This window comes from Trichoplusia ni, chromosome 1, assembly GCF_003590095.1.
Source record: "Trichoplusia ni isolate ovarian cell line Hi5 chromosome 1, tn1, whole genome shotgun sequence".
NCBI classification, from domain to species: domain Eukaryota; kingdom Metazoa; phylum Arthropoda; class Insecta; order Lepidoptera; family Noctuidae; genus Trichoplusia; species Trichoplusia ni.
Window position 1 is genome coordinate 22,860,492 of NC_039478.1, and position 27,515 is coordinate 22,888,006.

The 27,515-nt window shown below is 37.0% G+C and overlaps 1 protein-coding gene across 1 annotated transcript; it reads left to right on the forward strand.

The window, feature by feature from the left end:
- Nucleotides 1-12: 12 nt before the first annotated feature.
- LOC113499823 (ras-related and estrogen-regulated growth inhibitor) lies at nucleotides 13-27,230 on the forward strand. Its single transcript, XM_026880370.1, has 5 exons — nucleotides 13-552; nucleotides 22,637-22,693; nucleotides 23,884-23,957; nucleotides 25,185-25,361; nucleotides 26,152-27,230. The coding sequence occupies exons 1-5, from the start codon at nucleotides 465-467 to the stop codon at nucleotides 26,383-26,385; spliced, it is 630 nt and encodes a 209-aa protein (XP_026736171.1). The 5' UTR covers nucleotides 13-464; the 3' UTR covers nucleotides 26,386-27,230.
- Nucleotides 27,231-27,515: the final 285 nt, after the last annotated feature.

The window sequence follows — 27,515 nt, forward strand, 5'->3', positions numbered from 1 at the left end:
TACATACAGAGAAAACATTTATTGTGCAAACATTAATGAAACAACAATATTGTGTAAATGTTAGGACACGTATTCTTTATATTTACATTTGGGTATAATTAACACCCCCGTGGCCCGCGAGCAGGTCAGTCGGCGCTGCCGGCAGCAGGCGGCGCCTAGGACCGCGGCGGCGTCGCTTCCATGTATATAAATTGGTTGTGATGGACGCGCTGGAGCAGTCGCGCGGAGGCGTTGGCCTGCCGCCATGCACCGCCCGACAGTCGCACTGAGGAAGCCGGTGTAAACAGGGCTATTTGCACGACTCTGATCTTGGCCAGATCTTGACCTATTAACACGCTGTGGATGTCAGTGAGTGTCGCTCCGCGTATTTATAGATTGGGGCGCTGAAGCTTTTTGTTTCGAGTTCGCGCGCAATCGGTGTGCGGACGAAGTGCGGACGCGTCGCGTCGCCGCGCGGATGTAAGATGTCCGGCCGGGGGATCAGGCGGAAGAAGTCCTCGCTGTCCGAGGTCAAAGTGGCGGTGGTCGGCGCGCCGGCGGTCGGCAAGAGCGGTACGTTGGAACATGCACCATGCACTATGTACTAGGGATGTTTACGTGTTGTGTTGACTTCTTAATTTCAAAAGTTAAAAACATAACATTCAATAATTACAATATTTTGTTAAGACGGAATTAATTCACAGCGGCCTACGGAAAGTGAATCATCGCCACACGGTGGTTGTTATTTTAGTTAATATAAAAATAATCGGATGTGTGCGTAGGTATGACATGCTTGCTTACACCATTGCTAAAATAACATTCATGGACTACAAGTGTTTTTGTCTCAAGGTCCTGAATATTTTCAGATCGTAAATGTTCCCAATAAAGCGAACGGGATCGATCCGCAATAAAACTGCGGAATGTATTATCCGCGATATTATACAAACACGTGAGCAGGCGACGCGGATAAAGAATGTTTTAATAGTTTAACTACAAATGAATTCACCGCAATTCTAAAACATTAATTTATTTTTAAAGTTTTTATTTTAAAGCGAAGTCCAGTGGCCAGTGTGAGGGCTTTTTTAAAAGTTGTTTAATTACTCTATGGGCAAATGTGATTCGTCCCGTATTTTAAGGAGTTTATATATAATTTATGAGTAACGAATGTCGATACTTATTCGCCTTATTGTTACATATCTTTCGTAAATAGGCGAGCTGTTTTATCAAAGGTTGGTTTAGAAGTTACAAGGCTGTGCTTTTTGAAAGCAAATCGAAAAACTTTTACGAGAACATTTTAGTTGTACTGTAAGTACTGACAAGTTCAATAAATTATTTGTCAGATTATTGAATCGAAATTAGTAAAATAAAAGTTGAATGTAAGCTACACTTTTTAAATGAATAAACCAATGAAAATTATTATTTTAAAGAATACTTATTAAAGAATATGAATTTAAGTTTGAAAGCTACGAACGTTCTATTTAAACCGAAACAAACGACATCAAATTTGTCAAAGATTTTAAATAGAAATGCATAGCAACAAGCAAACCCGCGTCTTGAACTTAGTGAACAATATTCATCAAAATATAATTTAGCAGCGTATTATCGTCGACAGGAATGTGCTATTGTTTATATTTTTGGACTCATTAACGGGCTTTTAGCGTCACTGGCGTAAACAGGCTGCATGCCTCACTGCCAAAAGTTCCGCATAGCTGGACAATGTGACCGGGAAACTGAGCGATTATGTAAAACACTCGTTTGAAGGGTTCTTCACAATTTTAAGTGGGCTCGACGAATTACTCGCGTTCTATACGAGATTTGTGTAGAAAAATATCGGTGTTCTAACTAACTAGCTGCTCCCCGCGAGCCCGCCGAATTGAAAATGATCCCACGGGGACATAAACACGGAATAAAATCTATCCTATGTGTTAATCCAAGTTATAAACTATCTGTGTACCAATTTCCGTCTAAATCCGTTCAGCGGTTTTTGCGTGAAAGAGGAACAAACATCCATACATACAAACTTTCACGTTTATAAAATAAGTAGGTATTAGATTGTCGCGTTTAAAATGTTAGTAGGATTCGTGAAAACAATTATTAGCAAGAAAAGCCTTTACTAACATACTGTAACGAAAATGCATAATCATTTGGATCATGCTACGGCAGTGAATTCATCGCGTTAAAAAGTGCATAGTATTGTGTTATACTATTGCCTCTAGTTACATCAAGAATATTCGTGTTTTCTGTCAAAAGTTTTAGATATGTTAAACCAGATACGTTGTAATTCCACAGTACATGTAACTGCAACTTTAACCCGTGCTTCATAAACATGCCAAACAGCTCAAGTAGCGCACCACAATCAGTTTAGCCGGCCTTCCATTAGCCAGAGTCATTTAACGTAATTGTATGATAACTTTAATTTAACAAAGTATTTCAAAAGATGTTATTGTAAAATAATTAAAAAACTAGTTTATTTAAAGCAATAATATAGGACAATCAAAAACTGCATAAGAATAGACTGTAGCGCGGGTTGGATCCAACTAATAATTAAATTGACTGCGGCTGTTACTTTCAAAAACCTCTGAAATGTCTGTTCCAAAAGCCAATGAATATTTCTACTTTGTTATCATTATTATCTGTTAATCACAGATTAAATAAGGAATAATGCAAAAGCCCAGCGAATTATGCACTGCGAATGTTTGAAATTTATGACTATTTAAAAATGTAGCGACTTTGTTCCTCTGTATATTCTGTAAAAGCTATTTGTTTTACGCAAATAGCCTAATTAGTATCTCTGTGTGTTGTCAACAGGTTACGTCACTTTGTTAAGTGACGTCACAAGTATTGTAATTCTTAATTAGTTTTAAATTTCTTAGTAAATTTAGATGCATGTTTTTGTTTACAAAATGAAGCGTTACCTTTGGTGTAAAATTTATTTATTTATTTATTTATTTATTTATTTAATAATCACACTAATCTACCATTACAGGTTACTTAACCTAATGCGGTAGCTAGGACTAAACAAAGGTCTAAGTATTTATGTGAACTAGGGTTTCAAAGATTCAATTATTATGCACATAGTTGCAGGTGTAGATTCCAGCGACTGTTTTAATATGTAATCTTCTGATAATTCTGATATGCATAGGCAATAAGTTAGCCTGATACACATGCCCATCATTGCTCCTCCTGGAGTTGCTTGTTGCTTCATCCACTTTTCTCCTAGATATGAAATCCTTACTATTTACGATTCCCATTTTTCAAATTTCTGTCATTCCGCGATTTCTTGGAGTTCTCTGAACAAATTGGTTTCCAAGAATTTCAAAATCTTTGATTGATTTGTATCTTCTATAACTTTAAGTACATTGAATTAGATGCATTTTGTAATTGTATTATTTATTTCATATTTATTTTGGTTATCAGTTTGGTTTTGGTTATTAATTGATACAGGTTGGAATTTTAAAGCACTAATCTTAAATTACTACATTGCGAATGTGAGTTTGTTTATTTGTATCACTTTAACCCTTAAAATGATTAAACAATCCGCAATTATGTAATTGATTTAGTTAGTATAATTTTACCCTTCTGTTTACGTATTCCCACATTATCAAAAACCATCAAATGTTGTATGATATAGTTTAGACTGTGTAGGTTTGATTCTCGAGAGTAAATTTCGCGAAACAATATTTATGTAAGTTCAAACTCCTTTTGTTTATTTCCCAAAGGACACTAGTAGGTTCTTTCACCCTGTGATTATAGTCCAGTAAAAAAGTTACGCAATTGTTAATGTGTCTTGCCAACGTAACACACAAGATGGCATACTGTATACAAATCAATAGAATAATCAAAGATAATTGACTTTGCAATACATTATATCAGAAAAAAAACCAAATATTTCAGAATTAAAAATGCGATCTTTATAATTAGGTGCATAAGGGTCCAGTGCTTATTCCATAAGAAATCTCTAACAGAAAGCCAGCTATAAAAGTGGTCAAAAGTTAGAAACAATTAATTGCCAACAATAAAATAAAGTGTATTTCTTTTCTTTGTCGAAAAAAGAACTGAAGTCTGTAGAGTAGTCGCTACAGCCCTCAAACCGTGAAATTGTACAAAACAGATGCCTTTTTGTCTGTCCTTTTCGCCCGACTTACTTAGTGGCGGCCACACACAGCAACTTACCTTGCCACAAGTAGGCAATTCAAAATAGATTTTAACCCTTTGTTCTCGAAGCAAGCCGGTAAGCCTACTATAGTCTAACGCCATGCTCGTGGACGTATAAAACTATAAAGGCATGTGTATTTAAAGACTGAGGACGGTACAGATTATGAAGGTCTAGGCAGGCATACAACGAAGGCTAATTGTTTTTCAAAATTATTTTTTTACTTATCCTCGACAATGACCCACATGAAATTCATCTGTAGCAGAATTCAAAAACTAAGATTAGTAGGTAATTGATACTCTCCCTTGACAATCGGATTTCCATCTCCCAGTTACCCAAAAACTATTTTCTCATGAAACAAAGCAGAGAAGTCTCTTAATTAACTCATAAATATTATATTTCAGTGCGTTTTCATTTGAGTCCTTACTCGAGTGTATCGTTGTCGTTCGGTTACTCTTTCCCACTTTTACCCTACTACCTCTCATATTCAAACATAATTCAACTCTAATACAAAACAAACAAAATTGAAATTTCTTGATCCATTCTAGAGCTATGATACCACAAACAGATAACCAGATACTCCTCTTCTTGTGACGGGGATCAAACGTATTTGTCTCTACATTCTAATTCAAAATGAAAGAGACAACATACCTCTTTTTGACATTCGACATTATGTCGAACTCTGTGTCGTTCTTGACTAGAAGTTTGTGATGTTGATTTATACGCAAGCAAAATAACTCAACAAATATGGCTGTTCATTATAAATTTTATCTACTGACTTTATGACTTTTTCCTTTGTCCCTTAGTAACCTAATTCACGCAACCCATCCGTTTGTTTTGTTAAAAGTGTGATAGTGTGCTGTGGTGTTTGTTGAGCTCTGTATCGTCCACAGCCGGAGCGCTTATGAAACGGTGGAAGGTATAGGAAGCGGGGTGAAAATTCACCTGACGCTCAGAAAGTGCTCAGTAGCTTGTCGATCGCATCGAAAGTATCTTAATGCAGGACGCTTTTTAAAATATTTCACGTTTTTTAAATCGTTTTAAAGATTCATAAAGCAGTGGATACTATTTTTTAATCGTGTTTAAATTAAGAAAGAGCAACAAATGCCATGTTTTCTGTCCGACGTGTGGCGTCCTCTGGCTCCATATGCATGCTATAGACAGATTCATTTATCAGAACCATTTGCATTAGTGTGCATCATGAAAACATCGCGAATACAACCAAACCTGTGTATCGGTCACTGTAACGGACATTTAATTAACCTGGATCGTTTGTTTTGTTCGCCCCAAAGCGGTTGGCTATTGCAATTGTAAATATTGACAGAGTCATGTTTGACTGCGAGATTTGAAGTGGGAACTGTATAACTGAAGCATACTTTATCTTTTTTGTTTTTGTTCCGTACACAGTTTGTTAATTAAATTAATTAATTTACACAGAAAGGCAAAATTTGAGTGTCTGTTTGGAATATGGAAATGACTGTTTGATACTACATGCATGTGAATATTTGTACGATACATACACCAAATAACATTACATTTAAATTTTGGCCGTCTGTCTGTGAGTCTGTTTGTTCAGGCTAATCTCTGAAATGGCTGATCCGATTTTGACGGGACTTTTATTGGCTATTATTGTTATAAGGAGTAAGTTAAGTAATTTTTGTTAAATTCCATGCTGACTATGTCATATAGTCTATCTAATGTCATATCTAGTCATGTCTGTAATTATTTGTAGGTAGGGAGGCTTGCATACAAAATATTTGATATAAAGTGATTATCAAATGAGTTTATGAACTCAACTAAGCGGTTTTACTTGGCCTATCTAATATTTTGATAACTGTTTTATAAAATTATAAACTTAAAAAGAAAATGGCCTAAATACGTCTTGTCTTTCTCCTTGAGTAATTTAAGCTCTAAGATTATTACATTAGCGTTTAAATTACTTAATTCTCTATGAAGAATTGAACCCATTGAAGGTACATTTGCATAGTCTGCATATTTTCCGTTCGGTCGGCATTTTTCATTAATGGATTGTTCGCACATTCACCGCTTTTGAGGAACTTATAGTTCATCTATTATTAAATAGTTTTATCGAATATTTTATATTCAGCTTTTTAAAAAGTTATACTCGGCTATTTTCTGAGGCTTCAGCTGCAAAAAGGATTTAATTTTGCAACTTATTATCCACTTAATGGGTTGATAAATAAAAATGTCAAATTGTAAATATTGCTACTGATTAATCGGCGAAGGATAGTTTGGAAAACTGGATAAAAAAAAATATATCGGAATCTGAAGTCACCTGAGTGATTGCACCGAAATGACCTCGCGTGGAGATCTAAGAAGAGGCCCATGTGAGACGCATAGAGGTTGATATTATTATCATTGTTAAGAAAAAACAAAACTTATTTATACTCATTATTATTTGCCGTTTAACGTAATACAATTCACTTAGGGCGCTCTCTCTTTTGCTAGTTCAATAAAATTGAAATCAATAGTTGAAGGAAGGGTCCAATACACTCTGCGTTAGAAGATTGTAAGCACTCCGGCTTCTGCCGAGCTTTACAGGCACAGGCGTAGGTAGGGACTCCTTACCTCAGTTATTCTTGTGATATAAGATGTCAGAAAGCGGAGAGGGAATTTCTTAAAGCACTCCATATATTAAATCTGGTAAGAAGTTGGTTTTGAAGGAAACTGTTTTAAGAAGGTTGATGCACATTTTAAAAATGGAAAAAGTGTTAAATGTGTAATATTCGATTGGCATGATGTGTGGTTGTCTACATAGAAATGAAAATTTTACGACAAAACGTTTTGAAGATACTGCAGAAAGAAAGGCTCTAGACAATTTTTCCTCGCAATAAAATAGGAAACAACGCCTCCCGCAATAAGGAAATGAAAATGGAAAAAGAATGCAAGGGGTTTGTCCTCGTGACGCGAGGGTATCACAATCAAGCACAGTTTGTCCTTCAGAATCTTAAGCAAGAGAAAATTACTAGTTAATTACAAGAAAAAATAAAAACATCACAACATTCCAAAAGATTATATACGTACCGTGATTCGAAATTACGACCTTTGACTTGGCAGTACAACAGTTATAAGGCTGTAATAACATATGAGACAATGTAATCTCATTACCACATTAACTAGCTGTAATTTGCCTGACATTATATACGCCGTGAGCCCTCGTGCTTAAACAATAATGAACTAACTATAACAACCTTAGCCGTATTTAACATCCGACGGTTGCGCGCCCATAAATAATCGTAATAATCGCAGTTAGCTTCTTAATGCCGTAATACAGTACTTAATGAGTTGAGATCTGCATTCAATTAGTGATTTATTGATCATCAATGTCTAATATGTATGTAATATGTTTGAATGTTACACTACGCCTGTTTTCTTAGGGATAAGCAGTAAGGAACAAACCCAGCTGTATAATTTTCGATTTTAGCTTATTTATTTAATCTACTAAACGCAACTGGCCGTTAAAATTTAAAGGGAAACGCCGACTGGCCACGAAATGTGCATTAATATGCAGAATTGTCTGAAAATATCTGTGAAAAGATTAAATTATCCCCATACGCGTCAATCCGAGCAAATTCAATTTTTCAGTTTCATTCGATCAATTATTCCGTATCTATATTTTTCGCGGTATTCGTTTCTACGGTTTAAACATGCTGGCTTGAGCCGGTGGTCTGGTGGCAATTATTGTTTTATTTGTCGTTCGTTCGATTCAACAGGTGGGGGAGTTTGGATTCATCGCTATTACGTATTATATAGAAACAAAGCGGTAGCAAGATTCGCGCTATGATTGCTGTGTTTAATAATTGTGTTGTCTATTTGTCGTCTGTATTGAGCACCGTGTCAAGCATTCGTGAGCGATGGGCATGGTTTAGTAGGTAGGTCCAATATATCCACACGGCTTTCCCCTTGGCGTGGATTAAATTTATTATTATTAAAGAAAATATCCGGTCCAGCGACAAATACCTTTCAGGCATACAAATAGTTCATGGTCATAAAGTTGCAACTAACACGGTTTTAGAGATGGTGACGGATGGACGGACAGACAGAAGCATAGCCTCAGTTCTCTTTGAGAACTAAACTTTAAAAACTACATTATTGTTTTAAACACTACGTATTTTGATGTGATAAATTGCGCAATTTACAATGAAACCACATATCTGGTTACCGGTATTAAATACAACGCGTTCCACTTGTTTAATTGTAGTTACAGTTTAACTAAGTTCTATTAGAACCACACGTCGATGATACTCAATACTGAACATTAGTTTAGACTATAATAATATCATGCAATTAAATCTGTATGCTGTCCAATGATTTGTATTGCTATGTTATTCGACTTCAATCTATACTAATATATAAAGCGAGTTTGTTTGTTTGTTTGTTTGAACGCGCTAATCTCAGGAACTACTGGTTCAAATTAAAAAAAATCTTTTCGTGTTCAATAGATCATTAATCGAGGAAGGTTTTAGGCTATAAACCATCACACTGCGACTAATAAGAGCGAAGATACAATGGAAAATGTGAAAAAAACAGGGCAGGTATAAATCATAACTTACATCTTCCACCCACGGGGACGTGAGTTGTAACAAAACGTAGCCTTTCTCAGCGGTTGTGTCTCTACATCCAATTTTATTCATATAGGATATGTGATGTGATGTTTCGCATGAAAAAATATTCATTAAAATTAGGCTGATAATTAGCAATTTTGAACGACAGTTACATTGGGCAGCACCCTGTATCGCCAACTTTTCACGGCTTCATAGTCGCTCTAATTGTGGACAAAAACGTCGCAACAAACTCCACAACACAGTTAGTGTACCTACTCCGTCTGTAATTATGAAAGACAACCTCTTAAATGACGCATGTACTTGTACCTCCAAATGAGTGTAAGGTAGGTATATTCTGCAATAATATTAGTAACATTATTGCAGATTAGACCATTAATGACTACTCAATACAGGAATGTCGATTATTCTTGGATCGTGGGTGGATAATAAAAGATTTGTGCGGCATATGCGACGTATAAAGTCGCTTGCGGCATGCCCGGCGTGCGGCGTGTCGGACCGGAATGTTGAGTGGAACAACTGACAGACGCCATGTGATAACATGTGCAACGTGAAGTGAGATTGAATGAGAAGAGATAATTGGATTGAAAGGAATGTTACGAGTTGACATTTCAACGGTTTAAGGCTTTAAGGAGGTCTGCTACCACTTTTTAAAGATCTGTTAAAGTTCTGAAGGCAGGACAGCGTGTTGCATGATGTAAAATATTTTTCTCCAGCGAATGCAATGGGTTTACTTTGCGAGGTAGTTTTGTATTAGGAACTGATTTGGAAGTTTCGCTAATTAACGACAATCAGTCTTCAAGGTCAACTATATACTTTGCCGTGGTTGTATATTTCCTGCAACAATTTTAATCCTCAGTCAACAAAATTGAAATTACAAGCGTATAAATCAAAGATGTTCGAAACAAAACCGGTGTTTTTGCTCTCGGAATAGCAGTTCCGAAAACGTATAACAAACAAACGCCTACTTCTTCATAATATTGTTTTAAATAACTTTATTTATGTAAATAATCGTTCGATTGTTTTGTACACCTAACAGTTACCGTGCAACATAGTTGGAGAGGACATAAAAATAGAAAGTTTCACAAGTGAACTAATTTTAGGCGTAAACATTGTTACCGCACGTTCACACAACTGGGTCAATGGTTATGTACCGATAACGCGCTCGCTGCGCCTGCAGGAGAGAACAGAAGAGGAGCTCTGTGTGGTGCCGAGGAATATTAACAAAACACCTGAAATGTTTCATTTTTACCAGCCTCTGGGTGATATTGACTAGCCTCTTGAGAGTTTGTCGTGAAGTTTCTTCTCTCGCAGCACTTAGGATGCGGCGAAAGGTGGGCACATCTTTGTGCTGACTTAGCCTGCCTTAGCCTAATTTTGAGTCCGGTTTTGATCTAATTTCTCCGAAAAAGGGAAAAGACTTTTCCTTGCTGTTATCGTTGTTGTTTCTTTCTTTTGCAATTGTCGATCACCTGGCCATTGAAAAACTGTCAAAATTATTAACAGTTACTCAGTGGAACACAAATTGTAATGAAAGTAATATTTTTAGCCCATTGCCTGTACTGTGTCTTGAGCCATTGTTTCTCATTCATAAGGAAAACATCCAATACTGTAATTATCAGAAACACCTTAAAATGCTCTACTTAGGCGGAATTTAATAGTCACTAACACTTGACTCTTTTAAGCGCCAATATCTGTTGTCCATTACGATTTCTCCATTGCCAAAATCTCATAAACTTTCTGCACGCAACTGCATCACGGCCGTCGGTTATTGTTTATATTGTTCTAATGCACAATCTTATGATGTAGGGATTTACGCGCGAACCCGCGAGCTGTACTCACAGCTCACAAAGTTGGCAGCCCGCAGAGCGCGCGGATAACTCTCCGCGTCGATAACTTGTAGAGATGCCGAGTCTGATGACTGATGGCTTATAGGGGTTACTATAACTATAAGTATGTTTTACTGGAACTCTTTGTATTTGTAAATAGTTTGGGTAATAAGATAATTATTAGCGTGGCGTGTAATGCAACAGTGTTACAGGAAACTGTTATTTTATTACTATTACTTCGATTTGGTTCTTGATTTGGTCTGAAGTGTTCTTGCATACATTAATAGTAATTTATAAGACGTGCTATATATTTTTTTAAAGAGTATTTGATGGAGTTTCTTGCCGGTTTTTCTGCATATGAATGACATTTTGGAACCGTGCATAGCGTCATTACTGTAACGTTAAAAAGGCCCTGGATAAAGGCCTGAAAAAACTTTCGATTTTGATTTTGAGTCGAGTTTCGTCCTCGGTCCTGCGTGGATGTCTGAGAGCTGTCTAAGGGCTGTCGATACACGTAATTTCAACTCTTGCCACCGCACTATTTACTGTTCTCAATACGATTAAAGCAGTACCCTATTTGAAAATAAGTTAACAGATAACATAAAGTTATGAAATGATGCAACTCCACGCGTATTTATAGGGATCGCCCGACGAGTTTCGGACCCAACCTGAGACCGGCCGGGACAACTCGTCTTGTCGGGGAATCCTGATATATATACTGCTTCATTTAATAATGAGTCAGTCTCACGATAGTCACTACAAAAATAAAGTAAACTTTATGCAAAACTTTTTACTAGCGACCATAACTAACATCAAAATCTTCTTGCAGGAAGTTCGGAACTTTAAACTAAGTAAGATATCATTTCTACCATTCCTGCTCAGAGTTGTCTTTCAACTTAACTAAATACTGGCAATACTTACATGTCGCATAAAAAAGCGAATGCAGAAAACTGTTGACCCAATTAACTCGAAAACGGAACTATGTCAATAATCCTTTTGAATTCAGTCAATAGCAACGCAAACTATCCGGTGATGGCAACGCGGCGTACTCGACCTCCGACCACAGACCTGGGAACCTTTAGAGGGGACCTGTGACGTCACGTTTAAATGATATGCTGTTTTTTGTACTTTGTAATGGTATATAGAGAATTCTTAAGCAAAAGCCACTAGTCTTACTAAATAAGAAGCGAACAAAATGTTCGATTAGGCGAAAGTAGTATCCATATTAAAAAAAAAGATATTAGTTAATTTTTGAATGAATTATTTATACTTAAATACTTGCCATTACTACCACAAAAGATCTTTGTTAAGTCTGCATAAAACAATTGTGATCGGCATGTCTTAAATTTTGAGTCAAAGGGCCTACGTACAGAGTTACTTGAACAATATTTGTATTAGAGGAAAAAAGACGAGACACTTTAAGATGTAGAGCGATATGTCTCTCTTAAGGCTCATTTACATTTGCAATACATTGTGCAGCCGCGAAGCCCCGGTATCTAACGTGATACATAATCGCCAGCAATGTATTAGAACTAGCACGATATTTCTCGCATCGTCTAAATAGGCCCTTACAACCGCAACAGACTCTGGGTAGTAGGGCTCCAGGCTGTAATTATCGGGGCTCATTGTCTGCGCCGGCTGTACCGGAGCCCGGTTGCAAGTAATTGGGAGTGACACAGAAAAAAATGTTGGAGTGCAGATCGTCGGGAACTCGGTGAGAGCGATCGGAATAATGCCACAAGCTGGAACTCGCTCATGCGAATATTCAGTTACTTTGATTGTGCCTTTTTAATGGTTTCAAGGAGTTTTCTTTGCTGTTTTTCGTGGTTTTCCTATAGCTCCCATAAGGGCTCATTTTATACATACATATCTTATTCATACGATTTCTGTTCAAAGTTCTCACTTCTTTAAGTAAATGTCGTCTTTCGTAGTCATACTGTCTGAAAGCAGAAGAAAACTGGAACACGCGTCTTCAAAATAAATTTCCCCAAAATAAAACGTTTAAACAGACACCCAAAGTGTTGACAATAATTTAAAATGTATAAACACGCCATGTATGAGTAATTATGTGTCAGAAATGTCAAAACGCCGGCGATAGTAAACAAACTTGTAATGTAGTTGTTACGTCGCCAACACAAAACAAAAAATAATATCGGTTCTCAATTGTTTCAGTCGAATTACGACATAATTTATTGCTCGTGTACCGCAGCCAAAACTTGTTACTCCGAGCGTCAGACGCATCTGAAATCTATAAATTATTTTGACGTTTAGCATAACTTTAAAACCCGTAAAATGGTTAGACCGATTTAAAAATAAATTAAACAAATGAGCCGCGATTAATTTTAAATTTGGAAGTGTCTAGGTGGGCCCGATCCGCTTTGTTGTAGTCGTAAAGAGAGCGTAACGGCGCTGTTGATAGAAATGATCAAATGTAAGAAAATATGAAAGTATTAATTCCGCGCTTCATATAATTTTGCTCACATATAACCGCCTACGCCGTAATACTCGTCATATTTATAATCACGGTACTGCGATATAACAGTAAATTAAGAGTTTCAGAAGACCTTGAGATGCGACCTTCTTTTTAAAATCTCGTTCACTGTTTGATGAGTCAACCTTTTTGGTAACCGATAACTGGCAAAAGCTTCACTTAATTTCAGGTCATAATCAAACCGGGTACTTTGTCTCTCCCACGTATAGTTGCAAAGCTGCGATATGTTTATATTGAGAATGTCTCAAAGTCTCGCGTTTCTAAACGAAGGTCAGGGATCGAATGCTGTAACGTTTCACGCCTCATCTGTCAATTGTTCTGTATCATTTGAGCTCTCCGTGACTGCACTAGCCGGTTGACTGCTACTTCTCATTTTCCATTATCTTCTGTAAGACTAATGTCGAACGCATCAAAACGATTTCTTTGCGCTTTGAGATAAAACTGAAAATAGATTTGAAAGCTTGATTTTATTTTCTAAATAGTATATTACTTTCTTGATTTCGAACAGGGCCAGGAATCCGGTACATATTGTATAATGAGTCGTTACTCTCAAAACTTCTGATTTCTCTTGGTAGGCGTTACACTCTTTAATGTTTAATGGAAAAGTCGAGATGAAAAACATCAAAAATCTAGCCGAGAAAATTGTATTAATGAGTTTTTTATTCGTCGCGATTCGCGAATTAAATGTCCGACTGTTAGATATTCGGTAGTAATTAAATTGTCCAATTCTTTTGACACGGTATTAATGTGTGTAGCAATGCTTTGGCAAATGGGAGGAGCTGGATATGGTGCGTGACGTCATCCCGTCTATTCTGAGGACAGGATGATGGAGAATGATTTTTCTACACTGGAATGCTTATAAAAAAGTAAAAGCATTCTTATAATAGCTTTAGATATAATTTTTGTAGTCAGTTCGAATTCTTACAGCCGTTGAAGAAAGAACTGTGGAAAAAGTCTCCATAACTAGTTATTGTACCTTTATCGTTGTCAAATGGGGTGTGGAGGCACTATTATAATACACTTATGAGATTTAATAAAGTAATGAAATAAAACATGAGTGACGTTACACTCAGGAAAGTGATTTCAATAGTTTTTCCGTTTTTGGTTTTACCTTTTTTTGGGTCTAGCTATGAAAATATGCCGCGGACAAAACTCTAACGTTCTATTTGGAGTTGTAATGCAAAAGTTATTTCTAGTGAAGGCTAGCTTTGTAACTTACTTACGTGTATACCTACTTATGAATACAAGTTGATTCGTCAGGTCTGTAGCTCTTTGGCTCGGTTCATAAGCAATACTAAACAATAGCCACTAATTATGTTGTTTTATCGCGTGCCACGTAAACACGGGTTATTTCAGCCTCGGATGTGGGATGTTTGTTCCCTCTTATAGCCCGGATTAATTGCTCCGCGCTACCGTTACAATTTCATCGACATTCAATGATATTTATAGAAAGGTTACTTCCCTGTTCGGCTTTATACGAGGGATTGCCTTTCATTGTTTGAGGAAACTAATGTTTGCTGAAATATTTCTTCAAGTAGTTAAATATTTTGGGCATTCGTATTTGGAAATATTTATTTCTATGACTAAACTAATTTTGTTTAGTTAATGATGTATCTCTGACGCATCCCATCCCACTAATATTATAAAGGCGAAAGTTTGCGAGTGAGTATGTTTGTTATTTCTTCACGTCAAAACGGCTGAACCGATTTTAAGAAAATTAAGTATGGAGTTAGCTGACGCCCTGGATTAACACTTAGGCTACGATTTAGTATGGGAAAATCGATGAAAATTAATTGTGGAACTTTCTACATATTTTTTTCAAATACATAATATGTTACTGTAGATGCATCTGCAGTATTAAATGAGGGTGATACCAGTTTAGCAGGCAGTAGTGGTAGTACGTGAGGCTGTGGGAGTTTAATGGAAAATGTGTCAAAAACGGGGAAAAATATTCATCTTCGAGGGCTTCCGTTCAAAAATTACCAACTTATATCTTACAGCAACAGCAACAACTAGTTTATTATAGATATGTATAGATTAAAAAAAATGTAGAAAGACACAATTCATTTTCATCGATTTTCCTATGGGAATAACATTTTTCCCGTACTAAATAAACATACAAACTTTCGCCTTTATAATATTAGTGGGATATGGGTTTGTACCCTGGCGACGCCTGGAGAAACTTCCGTAAATTGCTATCATTTTTTAAGAATGGAAACCGCTAAAATGTACTCTACGTCAGACCTCAATACGTCACATATTTGCAGAGCTCTCATTCAAGGGCCGGCGCTAAGCTGGAAGTGCGCAGGTCAGCGGAGTTCCTTCCCACACTCGAAAATAGACTTCAACGCTATCGAAATAAAGTTTACAAACGCTTGACACACAATAGATAAAGTAGAATACAAAGTCAAATTTGAAATTCGTTACTACCGGCCGCGTAGCCTAGTGGTTAAGGCATCCGAAGTAAAGTTCGGAAGACGCAGGTTCGAATCCTGTCGCGGCCATTAATGTGCGCTCGCATGTTTTGTCATTTTGTTTCATTTTCGTTTTCTTTTGAATCGAATATTTTCTTGAAGGTAAATATTAATCGTAAGCAAAGTCCACGCTTAAAACGAGGTAACAAATCAGATGAAAAATGTCTTTCTCAGCGAGTTTAAAATAGCCTGCTGAGGAATGATTGGAATGGATAAAAACAGGCTCTTCGACCTTCCTGTTGCCCCTGTTCGTGCCGCCAATTACAATGACGTAAAAAAAAGTTTCAAAAACATATCCAAAAGCGAACAAAGTCGCTAGCATAGCTAGTATCTTACAACATAGAAAACTAGGATAAATTCATCCACGATTGTTAGAAATAATTCTAGAATAATAGAAGATATACCGTATATAATATATATAATAATAACACCTGTAAAGAAACATTTCAATACAAAATTAATTTAAAAGTATTTACGTAATCCTTTGTCCAAAGTTCAGGCAAAATTCATACCCAATAAACATTCAAAATACAACTCGAAGCTTCTCAGAAGTATGAATACAGCGCTCTCCACGCGGTAGTTCGTCCTATTTATAGTGGCAACATTCACGGTCACGCGGGGACCTGTCAAACTGTATAGACAACATTGTCTTAGCCGAGCCACGATAACAACAGCATTAGACCAACGACGTAGATATTACTCGAGGCGATGAAACTACAGCATTTGGAAATGCGTGCGCTGTGTTAATGTATCTGCGGGCTTGATGAAAGCATTTTTTAACCATTTGCTTCAAAATATAGTATAGTAAAGGTGCTGAAACTAAAAGTTTCATAAATCCACAAAGACCGCTGGGTCGAATAAAATGAATTCCTCAGAAAACAAAAAAGAGATACTTGCAGGTAGCAAGATCCTCTCTTTCTCCTTCTCTTGTTTACTGAATCTATATCTACTGCTATAGAAAGTTGAGGAGTGTGTTTGTTTGTTTGAACGCGCTAATCTCAGGAACTACGGGTTTAAATTGAATTTTTTTGTGTTGATTAGACCATTCATCAAGGAAGGTTTTATGCTATAAACCATCACGCTGCGACTAATAGGAGCGAAGATGCAATGGAAAATGTGGAAAAGCAAGGAAAAATATTCAAAAATTCCCAACTTTTATCTTCTAACCACGCGGACGAAATCGCGGGCATCAGCTAGATTACTATAAACTGGATACAGATATTTTGGGATTTCTACAACGTCGGCGCTACAATTTTCCCAGACCTATCACTGCAAGTAAAACTATGTAACATACCGGTCTTCTACCTTCCACTATTTTGTACTATTCCACCTTTTTATCTGTATCAGTCCGATCCCAACGCTTCACTTCCTACCTACAAATAACTCAACGCAAATCAAAATGTTACTCTCGGCACTCGATTCTGAAAATAAAATTAAAATAATACAAGATCGCAGTAAACTTATCGAGCGCGGAGTTTTTGATTCCGCCCACGCATACCATACGTTTAATCGATAATCTTGCTATAAACGTTTCAGTGTGATTACATTATGGTATTCATGAAAACGATTGCTACATTTATTTCCAACTAATAATTGATTTCGTATGTTGGTGTTTACACATCGCGAGATGTTTTGCTTTACGTATGTACTTCCCCACGACTCTGTAGTGGTTATTGGCGAATCGATTTTAAATAAATTTAATGGATTGCAAATTCGTTTCATGATTGCATTCGTCTTAGGAAAGATCCTAAGACGAATGCAATCATGAAACGAATTTGCAAACTGTTAGATCCGTACCACAAAACATTCAAAGATTACGATGTTTTTTTTTCTTACCACAAGTTGAGAGAGTGCCGGAACTGTCTTTAAAAAGTTCACATCCAGCCGTGACTTTTTAAAACACATTTTTTTAAATTTCTTTCTGTACAATGTCAAAACACAATGTTAATTATTTTGAAGCTGTCAGTAATTACTACATGACAATGTACGAAGAAAACACGTTACACGCGGTTTTATTTTGGGAAACTCCTTGAAAGTGAAGATTACTGTGAAATGTGGGTAGTATAAGGCCGTGGTCAGACGAGACACCGATAGAGGAAAGTTGGTGGTTTATTAACCGGCTTGAAAAAAAGTGGGAATTTATTCGATATCTGTGTGATAGAACACACGTTAGGAACGCGGTTAGGAAACTGTAGAAATAAGGTACAAATCTATTAAATAGCTTGTGTATTTAAATCGCGAGATTAAAAATAAAAGAAGGTAACAGCGCAAGACATCGCAATGGGGTCAGGACTTTTCAGTATGTCTTGTAGGAGACCCAAAATGATATGTGCCGTTGGAGATTCAACGTAGATTACGTCTAAGGATTGAAAATCTTTTCACGTTACAGAACTCTCATTATTTACGTTCCTTTGCTCAATCGTCATTTACAATGATGTGTCTCAGAATTAGCTAGTACGGACTTCAGTCAGGCCTATAAGACTGTACAGTTTTCCAGGTAAGGTGTACAGTTGGCTTTAAAATACCCAGCATGCGTGACGCGTGACACGCGTGTCGGAGGCCGGGACATTGAATCTGAGCCGGGAACCATTAGCTCGTATTATCTGGCGCCTGAACAGCTCGCACTAATTGTAGTACCGCGGTGCCATCAATTACTAACGGTAGTAATATGAGCATGTTAGTCGTTGTATTACGAGAAAATTGCTTAGCTTATTAGGATGTGCATTTTACCTTGTGCACATATTCCTGGAGGTCTCAGAAGTAACGTAGTAACTTTTAGCTCGGATTAAGACACTGGATCCAACGTTATGTTTGCTTTGATGAAAGTTATCCACGCTGGTAGAGCCGCGGGCGACTGCTACTAATATATATAGAAGAATAAATTAATTCTTCCTTTGGCCCGATTTTTCAATCGTCAGATAACTTTTATCTGAGGAATTAATATGGCCGTTTGACATATTTTCCATACAAAAGCTGTCAGAACGTCAAACATATTCATCGAATAAAAGTTATCTGGCGATTGAAATATCGGCCCTTAAAGATACAACTTTTAGTATAACACTAATCTAATTCTATTTAACTTTATGACGCATCGACATTTCTGTAACTACCCTCAGCGCTGACTTTGACTGCTTTCTATTTAATCTTATCTATCTTTGCAGTTACCCCAAACTAAGGATATGAAATACATATTTGTATGTTTTCTTAGTTACTGGTAATATTCAGCTGAAAAATGAAAATCGAATAATTATTTAAATACCTACTAAGCATGAACTCGGACATCTGCGGTACTGAAACAATGTTTCCGTTTTATATCCTCGAACAACAAGTCTTCAGTTTCGCGGACGGCAGTTAAAAACGCATAACAATGGTAGAAGCTGTGTATTCATAGCTTATAATTAGTGCAAACAGATGTACGGTGACCTTGAAGAGAGTTCGTTTTACTTTTCACAACAATGTTCTCAAATCTAAGCAGACGGCGACAAGTTGTGGTGGCAGTCAGTGGAGATATGAGGCAAGCTATGTATTTTTTCTGCTTACGGGATAATTTAAAGTGAAAGTGGTATCCTGGTGGCCTAAAGAAAGGTCTCGAGTTCCTTCGTAACGCATGCACAGTTTTCGATTGTGATGCGCGTTTTAGGAATCGATATCGCTCCACTGCCATGCCTCCAGATCTTAGCTTCCGTGTTTCGGATTTCAGGTGGTAAAAAAAAATAATTTGGTGTCTTGTAAATATGTTTTGAATGGAATCTTCAAATGTCATTTCGACAGTTTTGGATACTCTATCGGGTGGATACGAACCCTTAAACTGTAATATAGCTTTCAACGTTCCGTACTGGAAACTAAAAAGGTACCCTTACATGTGACTTTGTTGTTCGTGTCTTTCTGGAGACCATTTTTCAAGAGCGCCTGGACGTATCGTTCAGGTATCAAATACATAGTTCTGCTGTTTCCACAAATTTTCACCACATGTAAGGGAATCAAAACACAGGATACTTCGGTAAAATCAGAATCCTAAAGTTAGGTATGGAATGATGAAAACTGACAGCCTTTTTTCAAGAAAGCATAGATGTATTTTGAATTTAAATCTGCCAAAAATTTACAACTTAGTGAAAATTTTGTCGGAAATGTTTCAGTAATTTTTACTAGTAGTTGTTACAAAACGAGTAGAAAGTCTTAATTTTCTCGGGACATAAAATCGTCCCACCTTACAGCACATACGCTTAAAGTGATTTATCAACATGTCACAACAGACTTCCAAATGTTCCCGTACTCTGCGACCTTCACCTGGTCTGTCCGTCCGTCTGTCCGTCTGTCTGTCGCACAGCTCCACCCCATAAACCCGTCGCTCCTGAGTGCCAAGTCTCAACAGTTCTCGATTTATCGCGGCTCATGTCGGCTCCGTGTCACAGAGTGCATTGACCTCGCCTCGCACGTTTGACAGCTGATTTGTGAAGCGATAGCGATTTGTTCACAATGAGAATGTACACAAGCTACGATGTTGCGACTGTTTCTGAAAGATGAAAATGCGGAGAAATTTTTGATGTTTAATGGTTTTGTTGAAGCCACATTTTATCACGTTTTAGTTTTCCAGTAGGTATTAAGTATTTTTTTTTGTCCACGACTTTTACCATATTTCCTGACTTATTGAAAAGCGGGTCCTTCTGGCACAGGCATGCTTAGTTAAAAGGAGGTATCTACGTCAAAGTTTGATTGTTGAAAAATATACGATTTTTAATATTGATGTAGTATTTTCTAAATATTTAGAATATCGAAATTTCGTAATTGCGTTACTAATAGAAAACAATAGTCAGAGTACTGACTTGGTAATACAACCATACGAAGTCTTAATCATCATTAGATCAATCAGATACAGATTCTTTAAAATGTTTAAACACGTTTAACTTTCTTATCCGATCGACGTAAATTTATACCTGATGAGGCAGACCAATAAAATAAGACTACCAAATAACTTATCGTATCCTTCCAGCGCAACAAACGGCCTTGAACGGTAATACCACGTCAGCCATTTCAGTTCTTGGCAACAAAGTATGCAAGCAATAAAATGTTATATCTCTCTGCAAAGAGCAACGAGTAGTGCAGTCTGTCTGTGTGTCAACACAAGCACATCGTTGTCTTTAACTTACGAACTGTAAAGCATTAATAAAGCTCTTGGGTTTCAACAGCAAAACTATTGCAGTTTATATCTAGTATACTCGTACCTACTAGCTGATTCGGTAAACGTTGTTTTGCATTATGAATTAAATCTGGGGATTTTTTGTTACGGAAAATACACTACATTAATACAAATAACTAAAAGAAAATGTTAGGGTACGACAATCCTGGTTGTGAAATACATACGGTAGCCGATTCTTAGATCTACTAAATATGCTGCATATAAAATTTCATTAAAATTTAAAATGCTATTTTGGATTAATAAGGTAACTTACATTTGTGACACTTAAACCATATGGAATAACACTGAAATACCAAGACGATTGATAGGTACATCGATAAATTTTTTTTTTTTTTTTTTTTTTTTTTTTAAATTTATTTAAGAACTTTGTCGCTTGGCGACAACACCGTTCTAATTGTTACAAGGAGCTTAAATCTACGACACAAAAATAAAATAAAAAAGAACAATTTTTACCTATGACACGAAAAAAAATAAAAATAAAAAAAAACAATTAACTTCTATCTAACACCCTGTCCAATATCTTATATAAAGTTTTTGACTCTTCGGAGAATGGACAAGCCAAAACACTATTTACAAAGCCCACACAGCAACCAAAGTTATTTCGCCTATAGGCTTCACCCCGGACACATTCCACCAAGATGTGTTGCACATCCTCTACTGTGCCACAGTCAGGACAGTTGGGCGACGGGACCTTTTTCATGAGGTGTGCAAACTTCCTCGATGGAACATGTCCAGAACGAAGCCTAAGGGCAGTCGTCACTATTCTCCTGGTAACCAGATCGGAGTCAAACCACGGAAAGGAAGATATCCGTGGATTAACAGTCCGATACCAAATGCCCTTATATTTAGAGCGGTCCTCGAAGTATTCCTGCCATAAACGTAAACATGCTAATCTAAGGGTAGCAAAAAAATCAGAATATAGCGGAAGAATATTCAAAAGAATACCTTCCGTTATAGCTTGTTTTGCCAAAAAATCTACCTCCTCATTGCCCCTCACACAAACATGCGACGGAATCCACTGTAGCCGGATTTCGATAAAAGGCTGCAGATCCAAAATTAACTTATAAATATCATACGCTACAGGTAAACCACCAGCATGCGATGTATGGCGAAGCAAATGCTGCAAGGCACTCTTAGAATCAGTCAGAATGACCACCTTACTAAGCTGACAGGATTTGATGTATGAAAGAGCTTCCGCTATTGCAACTAATTCAATATGCATTATCGAAACATTTGAACTAATTTTGAATTTAGCACCAATTCCGACCATTGAATCTAAAAATGCAGCGCCACCTATAGACTGCTCCTTAGAGCCATCAGTAAAAATTTTGTAAAAATCAGAATAATTATTATTTATAAAAGACACACAAATACTGTTTAGATGATATTGATTATAACTACGCTTAGGACGATCTATGGCAGGAATACTTGGGTGGATTACATCTAGTAAGTCTATATTACTTACCCAAGTATCTAAGGAAAACATTTGGACTTGGTTACTAGAATAAACATAAATATTACGATAATGTGATACAAAGGAGGATGTAAGTAAAGGTGTTTTTTTGTTCGCCCAGTAACTAGACTGACAGTGTGCAGTAAGGTCATTTATAATACAAACAGTTTTGTTATTAGTCACTGATTTAGTCTTTAGAACAAACTTTGATGCTAGGTACCTACGGCGAATAAATAAAGGAGGGATACACAATTCACTTTCCATAACATGTATGGGGGTACTTCGTATAAAGCCACCAACAACGCGTAACAACTGATTTTGTATCTTGTCCAACTTACTCAAATTACTATTACTAGAATTATCATACAAAAAACTACCGTAATCAATTCTGCATCGATAAATTTACGATTCATATTATTTATATTCATTTTCATTATTATTTTAAAAGTAGTGACGTTTTTTTTTCCCTTGTTTCAGCTCTAACTGTACGGTTTCTTACAAAGCGATACATCGGAGAATACGACCATCAACAAGGTGAGTGATTTGTTTAATTGAATAGAAATCAGATAGTTCAAGAGTTCATGTGAGTACTAATTAATGTAGGTAATTTCGATTGAGTTAAATATTGGCCTCAATCTACGTATTCTTGAAAGGTTTCTAGGTATTTGTTTAATGGTGATTTCTAAGCGGTAAAAAGTTATTAAGGCTATTAGGTTATGTTTTTGTAAATGTAACTCCGTAGCACTTAAATAGAGGGCGTTGTTTTTAATTTTACCTCTTAAGAGTATTTATTGGTTTTGTATATCGTTTAGAAAAAGTAATTCATTTCTAGAGTAAATTAGCGAAAAGTTCGAAAAAAATATAATTTGTACCTCCTTTAAATTAAATCTAAGTCTGGCATAACACTTAATAAAATACGAACTCAATTACTACTTGTTAAAAGTCTGGGAATAGAATAAAAGGTCGAGGAACTGCAAAAAAAAAGCGAGCTGAAATACTCGCTACAATTTTGTGAATAGAGTGGCGAAGACTTAAAAATAAAAGGGCATCGCTCTTAGCGCGGCCATCTTTTGTTTCCCGAGAGGCTGCCACAGCGGAACAGAGAGGAGCCTAGTGAAGGCGTCAGTGTAGACAGGTCATCTTAAAGTTTATGCAGTTAGTAGTAATGGTTAGAGACTTCAAAACGTGCCGTGTTTACATTTTCAACATGCTACTTTCATGTTTAATTAATTAATCTTCGTATGTAACCTGTTAATTAACAAATCGTGTTTTTGGGCGCTCATCTCAAAATTTAGAATAACTCTACAAGTGAAGACTTGTAATTGGCTTTTTGTCAACTATAGTTGTTTATTTATTAAGTTTTATCCTTTAAGCTGTAAGCCTTCCACAGTATAATAAATAAATAAATAAATTGGATTTTTTTACTTCTAAACGTTAAAATCTTCAAAAATGTGTACCGTGGAGTTCGGTAATTGAAGAATACACAACCATTTTCGTCAGATACAATAAAAACAACATCAGATTTAATACAACAGCTGCACTGAATAAAAATCTCCTTGAGTTTTAACCTTATTCTAATGATAAAAACGATTGATTCACCTAAAATGAAATTTTCCTATCCATAACATAGATACTGTATTCAACCAATGTAGCAACAGGAGTTACTCTTAGTCAATTCCTACCCCCTTATACTTAACTAATGTCAGTCATTTCTATAATTTCAGACAGTAAATACAAGCACGAGGTGTTGCTGGACGGCGAGCCCATCCTGTTCGAGATCCTCGATACCTGCCCGAAGGTAAGACCTCACATCTGTGGCCCCGACACTAAAGCTAGCACTACAGGTCTACAGTCTTGTACCGCTCGGATTTGTTCCACCCGAGCGAGTGTACCTCGCGAGCGGCCGCAGGCTATGAAAATCTGAAGCTTTTCTCAGCACAAATGTCGAAACATTTCGCTTTTGAGTGCTTATTTCTGGCGCTTGTTGTTTGTTTCTTATATTTTTGAAGTTAAACTTAAATAAATGTACATACCTATCTAGTTAATTTAAAGTCATTTCTAACTACGTCTGTCATATTAATTTGAGAATGACTTAAACAAACTTTCAATTGAATTAGTGATTAGGTAAGTAGTGTATGTACCTGACAACGATGTCAACTAGACAGACTAAACTAGTAAATGCCAATGAGAGTGTAAATACTCATTCATCGAGATTTTAAAGAAATTCCTTCATCAACAGAAAACTACAATTCAGTGGTTATCCCATTCTTAACAGAATAGGAACTGCGCAGGAAAAGACCGGCATGCTGTTAGTTGACGTTTAAATAGAAAATAAATGTTCCGAGCCATATGCCACGATTCTGTGTCACGTCATGACGTCAGTCCCCACAAAACATAATAAATATTGATAAATGGTAACAAGTTCATTACTAGCCAGCGCATATAATTCATTGTCTCGCCGCGTGGAATCCCGTCACGGCGCGTAGTAAGCTTGGCACGCTACCCCGGAACACTCCGGCGGCAGTGTGTAAGTGCTGTTAATACGTTCTTTAAAATGACAACGTTGTTTGTTTAATTTGAAAATGTAATGGGTTTTAGGAAGCTTCTTGTGAAGGTTAAAAACTAGGTTAGTTTGAGATTAAATTATGAGATGTCCTCTATTATCAGAAGGGACTTTATTCGTATTCTTCGATGAAAAGCTTGTGGCGAGTTAGGATTAATCCTTTTTAGCGGTCTCCTTGTGCTGAACCACAATCGCTGCTGATGAAAAAAAATCAGATAAAAAATTTAAAAATCTCCATAATTTCTGTATCCTTTTAGTGTAAATACAGATGCATGTATTAAGTATGAATACTTTCCAACATGTGAAACGGGAATGTTTAAATTAAAATAAAATTTGTGGACTCCTCAAAATTAGAAACCCGATTGTTTTTTCTTAAGCCTATTTGCACGAAACCCTTAGAGTCGCGAGTTTTACCCTCCCTTTACCAGTATTATTCTAAAACCACGGCCATTCAAATTGCAGAGCATCGACGAGCTACCCGGCAACGAGATAGCGCAGTGGGCGGACGGACTGTTCCTGGTGTACTCCATCACGGACCGCGAGTCCTTCAACTATGTGCGGCGCGCCAAGCAGAGCCTGCAGCCCGACATCCCGCTCACGCTGGTCGGGAACAAGGCCGACATGGTGCATCTGAGACAGGTATCACTATATTACGAAAAAGTGAATGTATATCTGTTGTATTATGAGTTAAAACAGACCAAATTTGAAGAATTTTGGCATTGTTTCCTCAACCATTACATACAGATAAAATGCTGCTATAGCTAATGATGCTCATACATTTACACACTTAACTCCTCAGTAGAGTATATTGCTATTCGTACAGTCCGGTAACTTTTCAATTGCGGGTTACTCTCAAGGTTGCAAGCTTTGTGCAAGAAACGAAATTGTAATCGATGGTAAATTTTGAACCGAGCTTTTATTTTGCGCTCGTCTAGCGACGACATCTTGTTGTTGCTCTTGGCAGAAGAGTTTTTTTTTTCAATAGTATCAATAATTATAATTGTATTAACCTAAGTTACAATGTTTAAACCAAATGAATGTTTTAGTTGTTATATGCTATAGCATCGGCATTAATTAAAACTATTTTTTAATTGTTCTCCGGCCAAATTGAATAAAATATACGGCTCGAAAACGCGGAATATGTTCACAAACTTTCACTTCGTGCAACCAGCAAATTGGGCTCGAAGCGAGCTTATATCAACTGTGGGTGCAGCTTTTGATTAATTTGGCTCTACATAGAAAAGGCTGGAGCACGCTTTTGAAAAGTAACTATTTGACTCAAAAGCCAACTTTCATTTTGCCTTAGCTCAAAATATTCTTTTATAACTACTCATTATTATGAACATCAACAAAATCCTTGCCATAAACATCTAAGAAGGTTATAAACTCTCCACTTTTACTAACACATAAATTCCGCATCCCTTTCCAGGTGAGTCCCGAGGAAGGCGAGATCCTGGCGAAAGACTTCGAGTGTAACTTCGCGGAGGTGGCGGCGGCCGAGCAGGTCAACCAGGTCGGGGACGTGTTCCACGAGCTGTCGCGCGAGGTGCTCACCCACCGGCGGCGAGCCAAACACAGCCTTCTCGACAGGATGCTAGGGTCCAAAACAGCGTACAGGGTCTACTCGCGGGGGAAGAGCGATAGCGCTCTGCCCAAAGATTAGATTCTATGCATTTACTGGCTGATACAAACATCAGTGCCCGTACTGTGAGCGTAAGAAGCCGGTCCATTGCGAGTGTGGGAGCAAGACGGCGCTCTACTTCCATGTTACGGCGTCTCGCTTTCACAATGACTCGGCCCGCTTTGAGAGCTTTTAGTGAGCCCGTTGTTGTCCGGTGGCGGTCCTTGCGATGTCCCTTCGATATGTTTTCTCATTACTCATCACTCTTCTGTCCAAAGTGCCCGAATGAAATACAACAATGAAAAGAAATGTCATTCCATTACGTTTAATGCTTTCTTTTCAAGATTAATTTAATTTTACTGTCTTAGTCTTCTAGAAGCTTTGAACGCTCGTCTTAACTTTGAGATAACCATCACTTTTTCCAACAAAATGCAAGGACTGCACGCCGGATATTTCCAGATGCGGGATCAAACAGTATTCCGCGATAGTTGTATGACTGTATAGCTTGGCGTGTACTAGGTGACATACATCGTGACTGGCGAAACTTATTTGCGACATTGTACTGTAGACCCATTGTGCTTAATGAATTAGAATTAATATTGTTTGTTGAGTAAGTCAGTTTTGTCGCTTTTTCATTGAGAAAGCAATTTATGAATTTCTGAATTTCCCGTTGACAATAGGCTAGGAAACATCTTAGGAATAAAAATTACCTTTTAAAGTACTAAATGTCGTTGACTATCAGAATACAAGTGTCGGAATAAAAAATACATTTATCAGTTGCGTATGACCGGTTATATTTGTCTAATTTGAATGCCTATATTAATGTAAGTCCTTACTGGCAAGATGGAAAAGTGTATCATATATTTAAAAGTTCAATTTTAGCATCACACTTAGGTCCGTATTACAGAAGGCATCACATCACCTGATCATAGTTTAAATATTGAATCTGCACTTGAGGGTCATTCTTATTTCAGAACATTATTCAAACTTCACTCAGCTGAATCGAGATTCAAATCGCGTCTCAAGCAGAGAATATGTCTATGAATCAGACTGTCTTCGTTTACAAATGTATCTTTCCCGAAATTCTGGTTCAACATACGCAAAATAAGAATTTAGTTTCAAACCAAATTAATAATTATATTTTAATTTAAAGACGATTAAGCTTTTTAACT